We start from the raw sequence: 19,226 nt of genomic DNA, 5'->3' as shown, positions 1-19,226 counted from the left end.
ACAAACATACTGTCAGCATTCAGATTACACCTAACTCCTGTAAGAGTTCCTGAACATGAAGACTAATCACTGTGCAGACAGGCAGTAATACTCCAATGCCTAATCATTTTTGCATTCATTTTTATAAGCATAAAACTTCCACTGCACACTGTTCCATTCCCAGACAATAACACTGAACTCAGCTAATTCTGCTTTGTTTTTTCTCCACCGGTTAGACCAATAGAAAGAACTAATGTGAGAAATGACAGAACATGCAATGGCTAGGTCAAACAAAGCACTCATTAATAAGATGCATTTGCATTAATAATATGCAAATTGCATACTGCAAGCATAAATAAAGCAATCAGGTATATTTTGCCCTTCTTTTACAAAGTAAACTAAATGTCAAAGGAATTATATTTTAACCAAATCTTCAGGCAAAACAGTATTTCAAACAAGTTTTGAAAGAGACAACAGACTTATGTGGGTGCAACTCAGGCCTTAGATGATTCATAGATACTCACCAAGATTTGTGTTAGGGCCAGCCAGTAGCTGCTTAAATTTGTCTAATCGGGATGCTTCTCTTTCAGTTAATGCAGAAGTAACTGAGGTGCTGTGATCCACTCCACTTGCCAAGGGAGGTGTGGAAGTTTGTGGAAAGGACTGTGATCTCTGCATGGAAGAATTTTCACTAGCATTATCTGAAGGGAAAAAGCAGCACAGGTTAGCCACGGGCAGTAAGGAGGCTACTAATAACTTGAGTTTATTCTGATTCAGTGAAGTTACATATAATTACATTTTGGAGAAAAAAAAATCTCACATTTTGAACTTCAAATGACAAAGGAATAGCAGGAGCAACATGTGTATTTGACTAACATTTGCAATATTTGTTTGAGAAGCATTGCAAGTTTCCCACAACTGTACAAATATTTTAAAACTACTCTAAACTGCATATATTTTGATTAAAATATGTTCAATAGTACAACTTAATTCCTAAAACAAAGATATGTTAAAACTGAGAATGTTTTTTTTTTCCCCAGGCATTTTTCACTGAGATAATTCAAAACTCAGTATTACATGCAGCATCTCCCTCAAATTATTTTTATGATCAATATTTTCTTCTGGTATTAAGAAAATGTTAGGAATGGGTTAATCCCCTAAAGGAAAATATAATCCTAATTGGATTTTCAACATCTCTTTCATTTTTAACATACCTGATGAACTTGATGTATGGCCTTCACTGACTGATTTAACAAGCCTGTTATCAACATAGGCAACTGAAGACACTTCTGAAGATTCTACTTGTTTTTCTTCCTGTAGCTGTTCCTCCTGCAACTTATGCTGTTCTTGTAATTTGCTGTGATTCTGAATTACTTTGTGAGCTGTTTCCATGACCACTTCAGTATTTAAGTTTTCAGCAGCTATTGCTAAGAGTTCATCATCATCATCCCCAAGATCCCAAGCATCACTTGTATTACTTTCAAATTCTTGGAAGGTGCTGACTTTCTTTAGTTTCACTGGAGTAGTAGGTGGTTTTGAACCTGTTTTTATCAAGCTATTCAAAAAGAAAGAAAGAAAGAACTGGTAATGGAGCAAGAGACATATGAGGATACGCTAAATAACCAGAAATCTGGGTTTAACACTCGGTAAGCAGCAACTACTCAGCTCTTTCCATGCATATTGCTCCTGCTTCCAACCACAACAAAAATAGCATATAGTAGAAAATGAAAAAAGTCAAATAAAATAATATTATTTGAATAATTTAAGATAAAAAACACACATTTTTGTTTTTTTATTTCATGAACTCCTATAAACGTTCCAGGTCTTTCAGAGCAATTGGTGTGTAAATCATCAAGCCTAGCCCCAAGTCGCTACAAGAAATTACGTAATACAGTTGCTGTCACACTCTGAGTTCCATTTCATAACTCATTAAATCTACCATTTCTCCCCACTCAGACATCCTATCAAGAATCTGCTTCAGAACTTTATTCTTCTTAGAATCAGCATATTTCTCCCAGTTACTAGGTTAAATGTACTCTGACAAGCTCAGAACTTTGTGTCCCTCTAACAAGATGCAGTGTATGAATAGATGAACCAAGCAATCCTCCTTAGTTTGGCACTCATCCTCTTTTACAGTAATACAAAGCTCTCACATCTCCTTTCAGTCTTCAGCTAAATAAGGCAACAAGCTGAATCAGCCTCCATTATAAATAAATAAAAATAAAACACAACAAACTGCCATTCACTCAATCATCCTTTATGGTTAGCCCTTCTTTTCTCCCACTATCTTTTTCCGTTAAAATAAGAGAGCAGGAAACATCATTGGCAGAGACCTCAGAAACAAAGTTTTTACAAGGTCCTGATACAAAGTTAGAAATGTTACTGTTGCATGTTCCTGAGACTTGCTTTCTCAAGGGGTCCTACAACAGCCACCTCTTTCCCTAAGCTGTCATTATCATAAAAACAGTAAGCTTTTCTCCTGCCATCATTTCAAGCAATGAGGCTCCAGTTTTTGTTACTGGGTCTCTCAGTTTAATTGGACATTTCACGTTTCCTGCAACTTTGCAAATCAGGCCCTAAAAAACTCTACCGGAATTACCACCTCCAAGCTAATACTTTTCCTTCTAACTTTGCTTTTCCTCACTGTCTTTATTTACTTGCCAGCTGTACAATTTTCCCCAAATTCTCTTTCAGCGTCGTTTTAACAGTAGTGTGAGCTATGAAATGTACCAGCAAGTCAGAAACAACTTTATTCTTTACAAAGTTATACCAAACGTTTTTCAAAAGGAGAAAAAAAAAAAAAAAAAGCAAAACTTTAAAAAGGAGAAGCTGTCAGAATGCTGTACTTCATTTTGCTAGATATCACAGCAGTAAGGAGATTAAAATTGTTCAGTTGTATTAATTGTATGTTTTTAGCATGAAAAATAATTTCGCTATTAATGATTTTCAGTGTAATTTTGATATTTTCACATATGTTTTGATATCCAATAATCATAATTTGAGACAATACGCTCTTAACTTACTTCAAAATCTCTCTTATAACCTATAACCTTCTCGCTTGCCAACAAAATGCTTATATTTGCCTCAAAATGATACATAATCAGAATCACTTCAGGACTGATTCTTAATGGCTTTCTTTTAAGAATAGAAAAAGAAATAAGGAGCCCATCAGCAGGGAGATGCATTGAAAAAAACATCTTACGCCTAAAGCGTACACTTTATCTGCTAAATTAAATTTGTATGGTAAATGTTAATTTTAATGTATAGGGCACTGCAAGCAGACAACAAACATTCAAAAAACTCTGTCAGCAAAAACACTGAACAGCTGATTTGCTACCCTCAATAAATAAGAATCAGGAAGTCACAAACCAGAAGTTGGAACAGAGAAGTCAAGCTCCTCACAACCACTGGAAAGGGAAGATTAACAATAGCTTTTTAGGCAACAGGGAAGAAAAGGAGGAGAGAAGGATAGAGAGAGGATATACAAATTACCATGGTTATTTGAATATTATGGTAACTTACCTTCCATGTAACAATGGATCAAAAGGTGGATGTTGAGCTCCATACACATGTTGGATACTAAAGGGAAAAGAAAGCAAGTTATCACAAAAATAATTACAACAAGAACATAGTTAACTCCACAATAAGAATCCACACTGCTTTTGAACCTTTTCCTGTTTCTGATTTATCACTTCTTCACTTATCACTTGGAGAAATAAAACTCAAATACCTAACTGTAAATATTTAACCTTTTGGCTCAATCTAATAGTTCAGTTCCTATCAGTTATTAAAGCATAAGGCTAGGAAATTAAATAATAATAATAATAATAACAAAAAGAGACACAGTATACAAAACATGGTGTTTTAGAGAACATAAGTCACAGGAATATCTCAAAAAGCACTTTGAAATAACTAAGCTTGTAATTACAGATTAATTTACTACAATCTCAGCATTATAAAAACACATGTTATGTTGGAAACAAAACAACAATACAATTCATTGGCATAAGTCTCTCTTATTGCAACAGAAGCAAGTCACGTGCAATTCTATAAGGTCCACTAAAACCTGTACTAAAACCAAACATAAATAAACAAGCATGACCTTGGCGATAATGCAAAACCAATCTCAAGAGCCTAAAATAAACTAATCCAATCTTTGCAAACTGAGATGGAACCAAGCCCAAAAATTGCAGCCACAATAAATCTTAAAAAGAGATTTACATTAAAGTGGCATTACTGACAGTTCCAAACTAACCACAGAGGTGACTGAGGTTTGTGGTCCCTTTGCCAGCACGCAATCCCATACAAGCCAAGGAGTCCATCCGCTGCCAGTCTGCCCATGGGACTGAACGGCCTCCGCTGTCAAGTGTCTTTGGGCATTTTTCAGAGCCTCTTAGAAACAACACTTCTTATTTCTTTAAGTTACTAATTATCCCCACCATCTTGAAACATTTTTCCAAGTTTGTGCACAGTTTGCTGTAACGGAGCTGTTTTTGCTCATGACTAAGTACGAACCAGGGAAGAGGCTTTGGTCGCTCTGCACGGAAAAGCGGCAGTGGAGCCACTCAAGGGCCATCACTCTCCATCTGTCACTTGGAAACTCCTCAGTTTTCTCAAGCTTTGCCTAATAGCACCGGCACATAACTCACTTGCAAAACAGTGCACATGTGGAACCCTGACTACACGGAGAAGCCGGGGGACAGCACAGCAGAGCAGCTGCGGTTTTTGCTCTTCCGTTAGGAGACCAGTTTCTGGTTACTCTTTCGCTCCGGCCTGGGCTCCAGCGCGGCACGTCGTTCCCCGGCCGCTCCGCCATCCCTCGCGCAGGACTTTCCGGAGCCTCCTGAAGGCCTCACTCAGCAGCGCCCATTGACCCCGACAACTTTTCCACCTGCGCAAGCTGCTGTCCCCGCAGTTTCCGAGACGCCGGAGCTGGCAGGGCAAGGCCCCCCGCGCCTCCCGGCTACGCGCAGGAGCGCCGCGTCCCCGGCGCGCGACCCCCGCTCACCTGCCCGGCACCTTCGCGCCGCTCCGCTTCCAGAACTGCTTCCTGCCCGTGTCGCTCGCCATGGCGGCCGTCACCTCATCCCCGCGCCCGGCGGCGCAGCGCGGCCCGCGGCACCCGCGCTCACTCCCCGCCACCGCCGTACACCGCGACGCCACAGCGCGCCGCCATCTTGGGGCTAGGCAACAACCGCGCTCCTCATTCGCCCAGCGACGCGGCCACGCGAAGCCAGCCAACCAGAAGTGCTCGTACTGCCGGGTGCGTTGTGCCCGCCCACTGGCGGTTAGCGGCCGCCGCGGAGGGAGGCGGGGCGGGGCGGGGACCGCCTTTCCCGTAAAGGCGGCGGCGGCTCCGCCCCTTGTTGCATCCGGCGGCGCTGCCGACCTTAGCGGCCGTGAAGTGCTCCATATATCGGCTTGGGGTTGTGTCCCTGCTCTTTGCTTGTTTGATGTGGCGCAAGATGGAAGAGCTCTTTAATTATCTCGGCAATACTGGTCCGTAGGCATCCACGTCTCTGCAAACTGAGCAGACCCCTCTCTACGTTACGCTTTGGAGTAGGGTTTATAAGAGACTAAATGTTGTTTTGCAGAGGGATTTTTTGTTGCACCCTAATGCTAGCCTCAGTTTGTGTGGCAGTGCCCGTGGATAGTCTGGCGCAGTTAACCCCAGGTTGGTGTGTGGGGTGACACCAGTTTTGTAACACAATTCTTGCCCATTTTGCTGTATTTTCAATACCAAGTCTCTTACTAAGAATAAAAAATAGTGAGTGAAGTTTTCAGGCTCTTTTGGGACTTGGCAATTAGAGTCTAAGAACTGACAAAACTGAAGCCTGTTTCTTGAGGACATCTTTAATATCGTGTTCCACGAGTGAAGGTTTTACATCCCAGGAATTTCAATGCTCCCTGTATATGGATATCTTATGGGTAGTATCCACTTCTCTATTTGTGTCCTTTAACTAGGATCACTTTTACAGATTATGAAAATATTAACATTTCATAACACATTGGGGCCTCAAGTGTAATGAAGTCTGAAGTACACCCATTAGGTAAGGTAAAAATTAAACCTGTACACTCACAAATGAATTGTTGTTTGGTCTTGGCTTGTTAAATTTAAATTAGACCTATTGCTGTCAATGTACAAAGAACTACTTTTGATTGTGTCAGTCAAATAAAAACAGTGATGAATACATAAAAGACACGTTCTATCATTAACTATAATATCATTGTAGAGACTATATTTTTGTCCTTTGATTTAAGCCTTGGCCATCTGTGCTCATTGTAAAACTTGACGTGAATTCTGAGACAAAGCCACTTAACTTTTGCGTAAATCCAGTGCAGCCACGTGGACCTTCCTGTTTTAAAAGCAGAGGATTTATTGAATTACATAGTCAAGTCAGCACAATGTTCACACTATTGTTTAATTTTCATTATATCGAGTCTATCTTTAGATGAACCTAAATTTTCAGTATGGTACAGAATTTTACACTGGAAACTCGGAACTGTTGCACGGATTTTTTTTTTTTTTTTTAGTGAGTAGTCCAGGTAATACCAACCTTTAAGTGCAGCTACAATGGTACAGTGAAGATTGGGAAGTACATCTTGACAAATTCTTTGTCAGGGTTGCTGTGAAGAGTTTCTGCCAGTCTAGACCCTTCCTGGGACTGAAGTACTTCAGAGTTGGACTGTGCCCTCTCTGTCACTGACTTTCAAAAAGAAAAGGACACTGTTTTTATTTGGTTTTCATTCACTTTTATATTTCTTTTTCTTATCCTGTGTTTTTATCTCTGACATGTGTTGTCACAGCTCTGGAGATGGAGAAAATATGGAGGAGAAACCTTTCAAGACCCCATCAGGCAGTGTATTTACCGTTATTGTCTATCACTTAAGGTGATATGACCGCAAAGAATATGTCCTTGAAAAGAATATAAGAACTGTAAGAAGGCAAGCTCACAACTATACATTACCCAGAAGTCTGAACTTGTATTTAAGCAGTGTTCCTTTTTAAATTTTTGGCCCCACCTCAGGAGTAAAATGTGCAGTTAAGCTCTTTATTATATTTCAGGGTGAGATCTGTCAATGTTTAGGAGCTGGTATAGCTGATATATTTACATATACAAGGAGACTTTTCTGTGGAGGTGCAGTGTATGTTGAAAAAGAAGCTTTCCTGATGACATATGGGAAAGCATAGAGTGATTCTGAATAAAATTAAGCTGACAAAGCACTACCATGATAACTTAACTATGTTCATGCCAGAAAGATTTACTGATAAAGCTGTGTAAGCGAGGGAGTGTGTTTTCTCATGCTTATATCACTACGTCAGCAACTCTGTATAACGCAGACCAAACTGTAAGGTGTGGTTTCAAGTGACTTATTCCAAGAGATAACAACACGCTGTGTGTATTTGATTGCTTCGACCAGTAAGAAAAGAAAAAAAAAGAATTGAAATGAGTCACTTCCATACTGAAGCATTACCGTTTATCAGTGTAAATGCCCTTCTACTTGACCATTATTAGATACCTTCTTTATTGTAACTATCAGGGGAGAATTAGCTCTTTAAGAGGAAATTGAAAAAGGGAGTGAGGTTGCTGAGCAAACAAGCCCAAGAACAGCATTCTGTGCAAAAAGGAAAGTAGAAACAGAGCCAGTTATACTAGAGAAGACAACAATCTCGGAGGGCACAGTACCTTGTTACAAAAGGACACAAGGGCAAGGCAAGATAAATGGGAAAAGTAGTCATGTAGAACCATAAATGAAAGAACAAAGGGATGTTTTAAGAGAGGGATAGTCACTAGGTAGATTGAAAGAGGTTAGATACAGTCCAGTAAATCACATACTCACACCAGCACTTTCTGTGCAGTGAAGAAGGGAGGTGTGCACGACATGCAGGCAACATGCGGGAGGAGCATATTGGTGCAAGGGAGGGAGAGAAAAAGTCACTTCTCTGGTGTACTAGAGGGAGAAACGTCATTTTTGAACAAATCTGAATAAGAAAGGTAGTCCAAAAATGACAGGTAGATGTAAATTTCAAGAAGTAAAAGACAGACTAGAAAATAAGTGAAGAGGTTTGGAAGCAAGAGTCTTTTCAACATTACTCCCAATTGCTTCACCTGATAGCTGGACAGGTAGAAAGGGATTCGTAAGAGCAGCTGACATGTAGGTTTGGCCCAAATTAGGTTTTCTATTATTTGAGGAGAGATGGAAACATATGGTTATCTATTGCCAAAAGGTGGCCTTACCTAAAAGATAAGACTAAAGGCACTGTACTGGGAAGTGCTTTGATGTATTGATGTATTGACTTGTCTGTGCAGCATGAGCCCCGCTGCAATGAGCCAGGTGACAGGGTGCAGATCAAATGGGACCCAGCTCCTAGGAGTAAAGAGGTTGGAGTGAGAAAGGGAAGCAAAGGATGTGAAAGAGCTGGAAGGCATCGCAGGACAACTTTCTAAGGTGGAGTTGTTCTGAGGAATGCTAATATGCAGAGTAGGCACCCAAGAGAAGAGGTTGTGATCTGACCATGCCGAGGATCTAATTACTGCAGCAGACTGTGGCCTGTAGATACACTTCTTGGTGAGGGGCTGTGAGGAAAGCTGGCACGCAGGAAAAGTAGAAAAGTTAAAAGGAGAATACGGCAAAAGGAATACCGAAAGCATAGCCAATGATAAAGGAAAGCTGCAGAGAGTCATAAAGAACATACTTTATAAATAAAGTCTGAGTAATGCTGCTTTTTGTCTTTTTAAGGCGGCTGAATTTCAAGCAGAGGCCTTCTTATGTAACAATAAAAATGATCATTAAAGACATCTATGAGATACTTTTGAGGAGCAGAATTGGGTATCCTGAAATGAAAAAAAAAGCTAGGTATATATGAGGAAAAAAGACAGTTGACAAGATTTTTTTTCCTTATTATGAAGGAGGGTGCTAGGGTATGTATGTATAGTAAGAGGTAGTAGCCTGAATAAAAGGAGGAAGATAGATTGAACATGAAACAAGACCTGGTACTTGGATAAGGTCAGCATGAGCCCTTCAAATCTCTAGTATGTAAGCATTCCAGGTGAAATATAATATTTAACTTGATCTGGGAGATGAGCAAAAAAAGGTCAATCAGAAGGACAGTGCTGCAAGGTGGAAGAAAGTAGAGAGGAAGAAGGTCGGGGAAGAGCTGACATGAAAGAGCTAATGGCCATCAGAAGCCATCACTGGAGACAAAAGTCATCAGAGTATTTTGTAACTTTGCTCTACAGGTGACCTGCTCTGTTACAAGTGATAGTCACCTTTTGTTCATTAGTGCTAGGTTTATTATTACTGTTATTATTATACAATTCAGATCAGTTTCAAAACTGCAAATTTACTTTTCTATCAGTACAAGGTACAGAGCTAAAACAATTGTTGTACCATTAGTTGATTTTTTTAAGCTAAAAGTTATTATCAAGTTCTTCACAGAGCTCAAAAGGTGCCAGAAGACCTGCTTAATATTGTGACTTGATTAGGAAAGAGTCAATAGCTTTTCTGTGAGGTCAATGAGAGTAAGCTGTATACTTGAACAGACAGAACCACTTTCTTCCACAGCCTAAAAGAATAGAAAAACTGTCTATTAACATGTAAATCATAAAATAAAATAAAATAAAATAAAATAAAATAAAATAAAATAAAATAAAATAAAATAAAATAAATATGGCAGCATTATTTTTGCTACATCTATAAATGGTTTTTTTTTTTTTAAATCCCACCTGTGATTAATAGGAATACAAAACCAGATTTGGGCATGTAATATGACAGGAAATAGGGCTCTCAGATCCCATAAATCTACCTCAGATTTTTTTTCTTCTCAAAATTTGTTGCAGGACATTTTTCTGAGGAAGCACCTGATACAAAGCAAAGATCTAATTATTCTGAAAATCAAACAGCTGATATACATGCTTTGGTTTAAGCTCTTGCTCTCAGGAAATGTGCCAGGCATGAAAGGAGTTTTATCATCATTATTTACTTTTTGACTATCATTCTGTTATTGTAACTGCTGATACAGACCTAGGCCTCTGGTGTAGAAAACCTCTGATGAATTTGCATATAGACTTTCTCCTTTGACCCTTCTTCAGTGTTGGAAACCTATAATTTTAAGTACTTTAAAGTACTTTTAAGTACTTTGTTTTGCTCCTCCTTGTCTTCGCACGTATCGAAGGGGAATGGAGACATGCGACCACAGGGATTTTTTTTGTTTTGATCTTCAGCAGATCTTTTCATATTTTAGAATGCATAAACACTTTTGAAATTCCTTTAGTATTTCCTCCTTGGACATCTATGCCTAATTTAAATCTAGCAGAGACTTTTCTTTTTTATCCCTCAAACACAGCCTTTTTCGTGCCTTTCATGTCTGTGTGTAGGATTAGTTCTTGTTGCTGATCCCTGGACAGCAAAGACTTTACTATGCTATTCAACCACATTTCCTTCTCAATTAATTTCTTGTTGAACCAATTGTATATTAAAAGGTTATTAAGTCTTATTGTTTGCTTTTTAATCCATTTCTGAGTTTCTCTGTATAACAATTGAAATGAAACCTTAAGCTGAAAATAATTGCCTTTCTTTTTTTCCACACACTTTCAGAACTGAAATTGTGTCAAAATAATTGATTGAGAAAATGATTAGTGGATATAGTGTGTTCACATAGTTTAAGGTGAGAGATAAATACAGGTAGCACCTAGGCTCGCAGTTGGCCTTGCAGTATGTTAGAGTCGTCATTTCCAAAAATGTCTTCAGTATAGTTATTATTCAAGTGAATTACGTCTATATCATGTTTTTTGTTTCTGTTGTTCTTGAAAAGGAACAGAATTTTGTTAGTTTAGAGGTAAGTTTATGTTAGCTCTCCTTAATTGCTCCTTGTTCCTTGAATTTTTCATTACTGTTTGTGTTGTATGTTTTTGTTTAGAAACAAATGTAAATAAGAGTGATGAGTGTAATGAACATAAGGCAGTAGGATCCAGCAGGCTCTTCAACAGAAAAGACTGAGTGCTGCTTCAGTTATATTGTTGGCTGAGTTACTCATTTTATTAGTAGAAGTATTGGAAAGGATGATAATTTATTAACAGAGCAGCTGAGAACTTGGTGAAAGAGACAGAACTTGGTGAAAGAGACTTAAGAAAACTATAGTGCAAAGTAACTAACAGTAACGTCAGAATATTTAGATGAAAAACATTTTGAAATTTAATGTAGACTTATTGGATAAACTAACAAAGTAATTTATTATACATTTGTTTTTAAGTTTGGCTGCTGCTGTGTGGGAGGATTAGCATACCATTAACACTCAGTTAATGAATGGGTTTTACAAAGCACTCACTGGCTGAAGATGATAAATGTTTTTCCAATTTTAGGTACTTTTCTGGAAGTGGAAGAAAATCAAGACCTGTATAATTTTGTACTTTTTGCTCGAAGTTCAATGTTGCTACTTTTTAGAAAGGAGTGGAAAATAATACTGTTTTTTCTGCTAAGGGAAAAAAACAAGCAGCTCAGGATGAAAGTAAGAGCAAGAATGAAATGTTTCACTGTTCATATGAGTTTCTTGTGTAACACAACATGCCCATCATGTTATAAAGTAATAAAAGAAAGATCAGCTTAGCTTCTAACCTTGAAATGAAAATTTGCAATTTCACTTGAGTTATCTTGACAGTTGTTTCCAGTCTGGCAATCTTAGTGCAAGAAACAAGCTAAGAATACTGATATAAGGTCACCAGAGATTCCCTGACTTTTGGAGAGAGGGTGATAGGGCAATCTCAGACAGCTTCTCAGAAGTCAAAATCATTCTAAAAAGAAAACATATAAAGGATTAATCTCTTACAGTAAAGTTCTGAAGTACAGCATATGTATTCTGAAGTACTGGTATGCATTACACCAGTAATTCTGGTATGTATAGTTATTAAAATAAGACTTTAAAAGCAGATGGTGAAATAAATACACATGATTTTTTTGAAATCCCTCTAACACTGAAAATCAGCCATCGGCTGCAGAGTAGGAGCAATATGACACACTAATCAATCTTGAAAACTTCTGTGTTTCTTCCTTCTAGATTTTGTTTTGAGAGAGAAAAGATGTTTAGAGGGAGGGGGTCTATTTTTTGCGCACTCTTTAGGAATAAGAATTGAGACTTTTTTTAAACAGGAAAAAAAGTATTATAAATATCATATGACAAACACTGTATGTCACAACAATGAAATATTTGTTCCCACAATTATAATAGTGCTAGATTTATTACTGTTACTAATATCAATACCAACTCTATGATAAAATTAACTTTTACAATTAATTTGTATGTAGCAGGCTTCTGCCTGCATCAATTCCTAGATAATGCTGGGCAGCGTTTTTGATAATACTCAAAATCACAGATGATGTACATTTGAAGGTGGCAGAAGTTTAGAGCAGTAAGTAATGATGATGCCAATCACTACAAAAGAAAATAGCAGAATCATAACAAAATTTAATGGTTGGAAATTGATAGTATAAAAAGTCAAAGTGAAATGCCATCTAAAGGGTAAAGAAAAGAAATTGCAGCATGCAGGAGGGGATGCAGCAACTTCTCCATATGCTGAGTTCTTTAAATCAAGGCAGAATGTCTTGCCGAAAGATAAGCTGTAGTTCACCTATACACAATTGGCTGGGCTTGGTACGGGGTCTTACGGTGTGAAAATGCATGTTCTTTATGCAGAAAATCAGAGGAGAAGAGTTTCTCAGATGACAAAACCTTTGAACTGCTGCCAAAAAATCTATTTCTTTCTGAATTTCTCCAAATTATTCATTTTTCTTTTGCCTTTGTTACTCAAAGTCTCTACAGCAGAGAAATAGTTACATTACATTGTCTTATATATTACATATATATATGTACATATTAGACATAGACACAGAAATCAATCTGAAATATGGTTTTGTTGGCATATCACCAAGAACAGTGGCAGGAGGAAATTTAATGGAAATTTAATGGAAAAAATATTTAAATTGCTGTGTCTAAAAATAAGCTTTAGCATGTTTGCACACATGAAGAAAGAAGTCTACCGCTACATGTGTTTTAGCCATCTAAGATCTCAGTTGATCTCTAGAAATGTGCTCTTGCCTCTTTCCCTGGGGAGTGGGGAGGCCAGGCTCCTGTAACACACCTCACGTTACGTGGGATGAATCTGGGCTTCTTCCTAGGGAAAATGTAATTTGTGTGCCCAGACACTTTCTTTATAGCTCTTAAATAATTAGGCAGTTGAAGTGTGAACATATGTGAGCAGTGAAGGAATAAATCACCAAGCAGCTGCTATATAAGTTCTTTATAGTATCCTAATTTTCTGTCCATTACAGACTGCGCAGTGCTAGAAAACGTCTACTTTACTTGAATGCTAATAGTTGGTAGAATGCACAAAACCAGTAAGATTAATGAGAAGACAATTAGGGTAGAGAAATAGCAGTCAGTTTCCATCTTGTATTTAGAAATGATGGATCTAGGTTAAAACTGACTGCAGTAGGCTGTAGTTTAGGCCATAGTATTTTTCATACCACCCTGGTCTTTCGTAGTTTCAGTAGTCTTTTAGTATCAAAGTTTATTTAGGAAAATCTGTTGTGTTTTATAACTCGAGATAAAGACTGAAACTTCTGTGCTTTTGTCTTCACTCCTTTCAAAATGTAAAACAAGTATTTGTATGGATAAATCATTGCTGGCATTCAGTTTCTCCTTTATGAAACATGAAGAATTGTTAGTCAGCATTGTGCATCCTGTTATTTCTTTTCAGGAAGGCCAAGCACATTTGGAGAGGACTGAAATGCCTTTGGCTCCACTAAAAAACATTACATAGTAATTCCAACAGGGCGTTGTAATGCCAAGAAAAAAAATCTGTACGTTGATGAGTAGCTGCTGGCTCAAAGCCAAGATGATACTTGATAACTACTTTGAACATTTTGCAAAGCATTTTTCATGGTGTGATACTTAAGGGATCTGATCTCTCTCTCTCTGTGGAGGGAACTGAGTTGACTCATCACTGAAAATGTGTTTGTCAACCTCAGCTGAAAGGAAGCACTGCAGTCTCTGCCCAGGTTAGACTTCAGCCTTTCAATGACTTTAAGAGTATACACTGTCTGTGAAAGAATTACTTCAGGTACCAACAGTTAAGTTCACAGGGGAAGGGAGGAAAGGTTCTAGCCTTTTCCTTGCTGTGACAAGACAAATCTAGCATTTAGACCTGTTCCATATGATGGCACATCCCTGGAAACCCTGTACTGCTCAGAGTGCGAGGGCTTGCAGCCTCACAAGGGCTTGACTGCCCTTGTGTATTTTGTCTGGGCTCTAATCCATTCATCCCAGTCAGCTCCCACGCCAGGTCTCGGTGCCAGTGCTGTCAGCTGTGCTCGCCTCAGTGTCTGCAGCTCTCAGCTGTGCTCGCCTCAGTGTCTGCAGCTCTGGCCAGCCAGGACAGGCTCTGGATCAGTGTTTCGAGAAAGGCGTGAGAAGTAGAGCTGAAGCGCTCGCCGTTGAACGGAGCTACAAGCCGAAGAAGAGATTAGAGCTGTTGTTCTAGATAATATCATAACTGGCCTACAATGCTCCAGGATTAGGTCATCAGTGAGTAAAACGTGTTAAAACAAGAGCTGGCCAAACCATTCAGTCTTTCTATCCTCCCTATGCAGTCGGGGATGGTTTTAGCAGACAGGGCTAGCAGACAGAGAAGTCATGTGGCTCCTTATAAACAGCCTGTCATCCAGTGGGAAAAATCTGCATTGCTAAACATTGCAGCTTGATTTAACTTGCTGTTGGTGAAAGTCTAAAGTAGCCAAATTGGGAATTTAGATGTCCAAAAATAATTATTTTTGAAAGCTTTTTCATTTTTAAGGAAAGGGGAAAATAATTATAAAAATAATAAGAAAAAGGCAGAGCTCATTTTTTTTTCCCCCACAATTTACAAATGTACTTACCTCTTTTGATTTTAATTGTTTGTTTATATTCCAGGTGGTATTAGTGCAATTTTGAACTGTTTTAATAACTAGAAGTTGTTCAATGGTGATATCATAGGAAACAGATATTTGCCTTGACAGGAGGCAATCTTAGTAATATCAAATCAGTTAGCACTTCTATCATATTTATTCAGATCAAATTTGTCAAAAATGTTCCCTGTTTTCTCTTGAATTCTGGGTTGATCAAAATCCAGAAGAATTCATGTTCATACTGGCTTAGTTTTACAGCTGTACACTGCATATCCGGTACCACTCTCGCCAGATCAGTTAAAACATTTGGATTGTAAAAGGTCTAGAATGACTGGCAAAAATGTTGCTTTACCTAATTTTCTTCATATCTAAACAATGCACCTGCTTTTAATATGTAAATGGTGGTGTTCACATCTGGAATGCAAGAGCAACCCAACTATTCACTTCCCCTTACCAGAATGAAGGCACGGGTCGGGAGAGGCCCCCTTGCAGAGGAGGACACAGGGCCTTCCTCATCACCAGTACTCCTATCCAAAACACTAAACAGGGATTGCAGATCCTGTTAAAGCCTCCTCAAGAAAAAAGAAAAAAAAAAAAAAAGAAGAAGAAGAAAGAGAGCAAGCAGTTTCCCCTGAGGTTGCTGTTATTAGCTCATTATGAGATTATAACGAGAGGTCTCCGTGGAGTCTGCCAGCAAGACAGCTGTTAGAGTGGATGGGTTGCTGCTGCTCAACTCTGTCATGTTCTGATAATCTCATTCTTGAAGATTATCCTTTTCAGCATGTCCAGGCATCAGCCAGTTGAAGAGCAAAGAGATCCAGCATGATGTTTGAACTAGGCTTTTTGTGTGTCAGCAGTGAGTAGTGAGCAATTACTGTGAGGCCGGATTCTTGGAAGCTACCCACTTTGATAGTAGCATTGGTGTATTAGGAAGCACAGCCTGTTTTTAAAGTCACTGCGGCATTGAACAATGTTAAGATTATAGTTGAAAAGTGATAATCTGGGAAACGAGAAGAAGTTCATGAAGTTTGAAAAGTCCATTCTACTCTGCCCCATACTCAGAAGTGCAGCCCTTATGTGTAGGTGGATGATGAGAGGAATGATTTCTGCTTGAGACAATTATGGAAATTTCTGCATGCTTTTTAACCTATTTTTAAAGATTTTTAATCAATTCATGTCTTTTTCTATATTTGCTTCCTGGAAACTCAACAAAAGAAATACCGACTTAAAAAGGATTCATCCTAATCCCAGCACTATGAAAGTTGTACCCATACAAACCAACACAGCAGCTGCTTGTGCAACAGTAGTAAAAACTGTACCAAATATATTCAGCTGTTTACTTTTGAGATATGCAGTGCTCAAGGATATTGGCAGATGGCTTCCAGCCTTTGGAATGTGAGGAAATTCCCACTGGGCCTGAAACCAAAGCACTTTTTTTTTTTTTTTTGGAACCATTTTGTGGGCTTTTACTTCTGTGGTGTTTTTAAAAGCTTATGGTTTGCAGTCTCTCAATGCTCAGGAATCCAGCTGAGCTGCTTCACAAAGTGCTGTTCAGTTTTGCTTGGTTGTAAACCCAATTCAGCCCTTCCCAGATGAGTTCTGCCCACTTAGAGCATTGATTAATTTCTTCCCATGACTTCAATAGAAAAATAATCTGCAGAGCGATGTGGAACACTTCTTTTTGGTTGTTTTTTGGGGGGAGGAGGGATGGGAGGGTTGTACTTTTTTAATATTAAAGTGCTGATTTTTTTTTTCTTTGGAATTTTTCAAAGTATAATGTCTTCTCATTTTTGAGGTGGGCTGAAAACAAATAGGTTGAAAAATGTGTCATTATGTAAAAGGAAAATTTTAACTGTTTAAACACTTGCTGCATATTAAGTAACACATATAAAGGTGTTTGTAAAATGTGAGTAAAAACTGCTTTTCCTCTTGATCATTTTTCATAAACTTAGTATTTGTAGAAATATGTATATGTTTATTCTAAGCTCAGGGCATGTTAAGCTGTAACACATGATATTGCCAGTAAAGGGTAAAACATTGACTGTAGATTACAAAGTTGTAAAGCATTGGCAGACCCAATACTTTTAACAACGTATGTTCAAAATTAACATGGATGCCAAAGGTAGCATCCTCTACACACACTTCTCATGGCAACTGCTGCAGTTCAAACTAGTGTCCAGCCATATATAAAGGCCAAAGTCAATGAAGGATGGAACAAAGTATAATCATTACATAACATTTGTGCTGAATCATCAAAGTGGTTTACCAGTTCCTGGGCAAAGGTTTAATCAGCTTTTTCTTAGGACTTGTCACACTGGAAAGGTCTTAGAACATTGGAATAAAAGGTAGGAAGCTTCTGTAGTTCAAACGTGTTCTGACAAACTGTAGAACTATTTTTAAATTTGCATCTTTTTGCATCCAAGAGAAACATTATCCATTGAACTTTCGTTGTTTTCATGAATGCTTTGGCCATAGCCATAAGCTCATTCTGAAATATTGACTGAAAATGTTGACTGAAATATCATTGAATCATCACGGAAGGATATAAGTGAGGAGGCTTCCCCCCTACTCAGTAAAGGCCACTGGAATTCCAAGCCAACCATTTCCCATCAAGGAAGAGTAACAAGTGAGATTGCATCTTAGGATCATTGTACGGCTATTCCACAGACAACAATCTCTGGAAAGGAGAAACTTTTGCATTTTTTTAATATTCATAAGTGAGATTTCGAAAGTAGGGAGGTCTAACTGTGTTATGCTTTCATTGCCCTCCAATGTGCAAAAACGTGAGGTGTTAACGTCATTATCACACAGTGAATTTGGAGATTCAGTCCTTCTCCTGGCTTTAGATGCATGTGTGCACGTATGACTTTGTGGTCATTATGTCCTCACAGAAATAAAGGAATTCATGTTTTTGTTCAGTTTTATTTGGCATTATTCATGTTATTTTTTATACAGCAATATTAAGAGAGTCATCTTGGCATTGTCAGAGTTATGTAATAACAGCTTGTGTTTTCTAACCCAGCTTCACTCTGTATTGTTGTTGACCCTGCAATTCATATTTTTCTTGGATGCTAGCAGAACCAGACCCCACATTGCCTGTCTTCTGAAACAGTGCATTGTACGGGGTGTTCTTTGTGCTTAGGAAAGAGGAAAATGATAAGTTTTTGTCCTTTCCAGTAATGTTCTGTTTGTAGTTCAGTGTTATTCTGTCTTCAGCCTGTGATTGGGGTTTGTCAGTTTACTGAGCAAGTCCACAGAGCACTTCTCTGTTTCTCTCTCCCCACTTCATGTTCTATCCCACAGCGTTTCAAAATGCTTCCTTCCAAAGCCAAATTGATTTGTGATGTTGAGATTATCAAGCATATGGTATAATGGGTAATGCACACATGTTTTCTCAGTAGCCAGGGGTTTCTGGCTGTGAGACATAGCACTGCATCAGTTGCTGACCTAAAAATTCCAATAATAGCCTCAAAATTTACTTGAAAGAGCAAGGTAAATACAATTTTGTACAAGTCCATTTTAGATTGAATAATTAGTTCATCTCAGTACTTCTCCACTGATTTTTATTGGATTTGCTGTTTCTGCCCTTCATAGGTTTATTTTATAGCCATTCTACAGAGACAGAAGAGGAGGTTCCTCCTAGCTAATCCTGTTATGAATGTGTTACTAGCTCAAGTCTCATTAAAGCATTTCCTTTTCTAGTTGAGGAAACAAATCTGCCATTAACAATGTCTTTTTTTTCCTGATGACTTGTTATTTTGGATTCAATCATAAGATTGGTTTGAATGGCTTGCACTCAGGTTCTTTTTCAAAACATTGATTATGCCTAATTGTCATCTTTTAGCTACAGCAATTTGTGTCTTTCAGAGTCATGATTTTGGCAAAATTATTCACATTAAGCAATCTAGAGATAGTTTGGACATGACTGATTTTCAAAGCATTGCATTGGAGTTTGGTTCATAGTTTTGATTGAATGAGTTGGTTAACTAAACCCTGGGCAATCTTTTCAAAATGAATCCCTTTCATCAAAATCTACAATTTCTATAACTAACATTTAGAATGACTGTAGGATGGTGCGTTCCCAAATAATTTGTCAGCCACATTGCTAGACAAAAAGATTACAAATGTTTATGCAGTACACCTCAATCTTCTAGTTTTCTTTTCAACATAGTAAGAACTAGTCCCAGGATGACAGGCTTCCCTTTGAGCAGTTATGAGTCAGGTACAGCAAAGTTTCTCAAATATATGTTTGCTACAAATAAATAGCTACTTTTGATTCAAAAAGATCCTCTTCAATTTTCATTCCT

At 38.2% G+C, this 19,226-nt stretch overlaps 1 protein-coding gene across 1 annotated transcript in view; it reads right to left on the bottom strand.

Moving 5' to 3' along the window:
• TBC1D22A (TBC1 domain family member 22A) overlaps positions 1-5,155 on the bottom strand; it is a 148,001-nt gene extending 142,846 nt beyond the window's left edge. The window contains exons 1-4 of the mRNA XM_088533244.1: positions 4,988-5,155; positions 3,502-3,558; positions 1,194-1,534; positions 504-680 (exon numbers count right to left, since the gene is read on the bottom strand). Of these exons, the coding sequence (XP_088389370.1) occupies positions 504-680; positions 1,194-1,534; positions 3,502-3,558; positions 4,988-5,049 (637 nt within the window). The 5' untranslated portion in view covers positions 5,050-5,155. The remainder of the gene's footprint in view (positions 1-503; positions 681-1,193; positions 1,535-3,501; positions 3,559-4,987) is intronic.
• Between the last annotated feature and the right edge of the window lie 14,071 nt (positions 5,156-19,226).

Source organism: Tinamus guttatus, unplaced genomic scaffold (genome assembly GCF_059628265.1).
Source record: "Tinamus guttatus ecotype Peru unplaced genomic scaffold, ASM5962826v1 Tinamus_guttatus_pri_ptg000489l, whole genome shotgun sequence".
Taxonomy (NCBI): domain Eukaryota; kingdom Metazoa; phylum Chordata; class Aves; order Tinamiformes; family Tinamidae; genus Tinamus; species Tinamus guttatus.
This window is presented reverse-complemented; position numbering and strand designations above follow the sequence as displayed.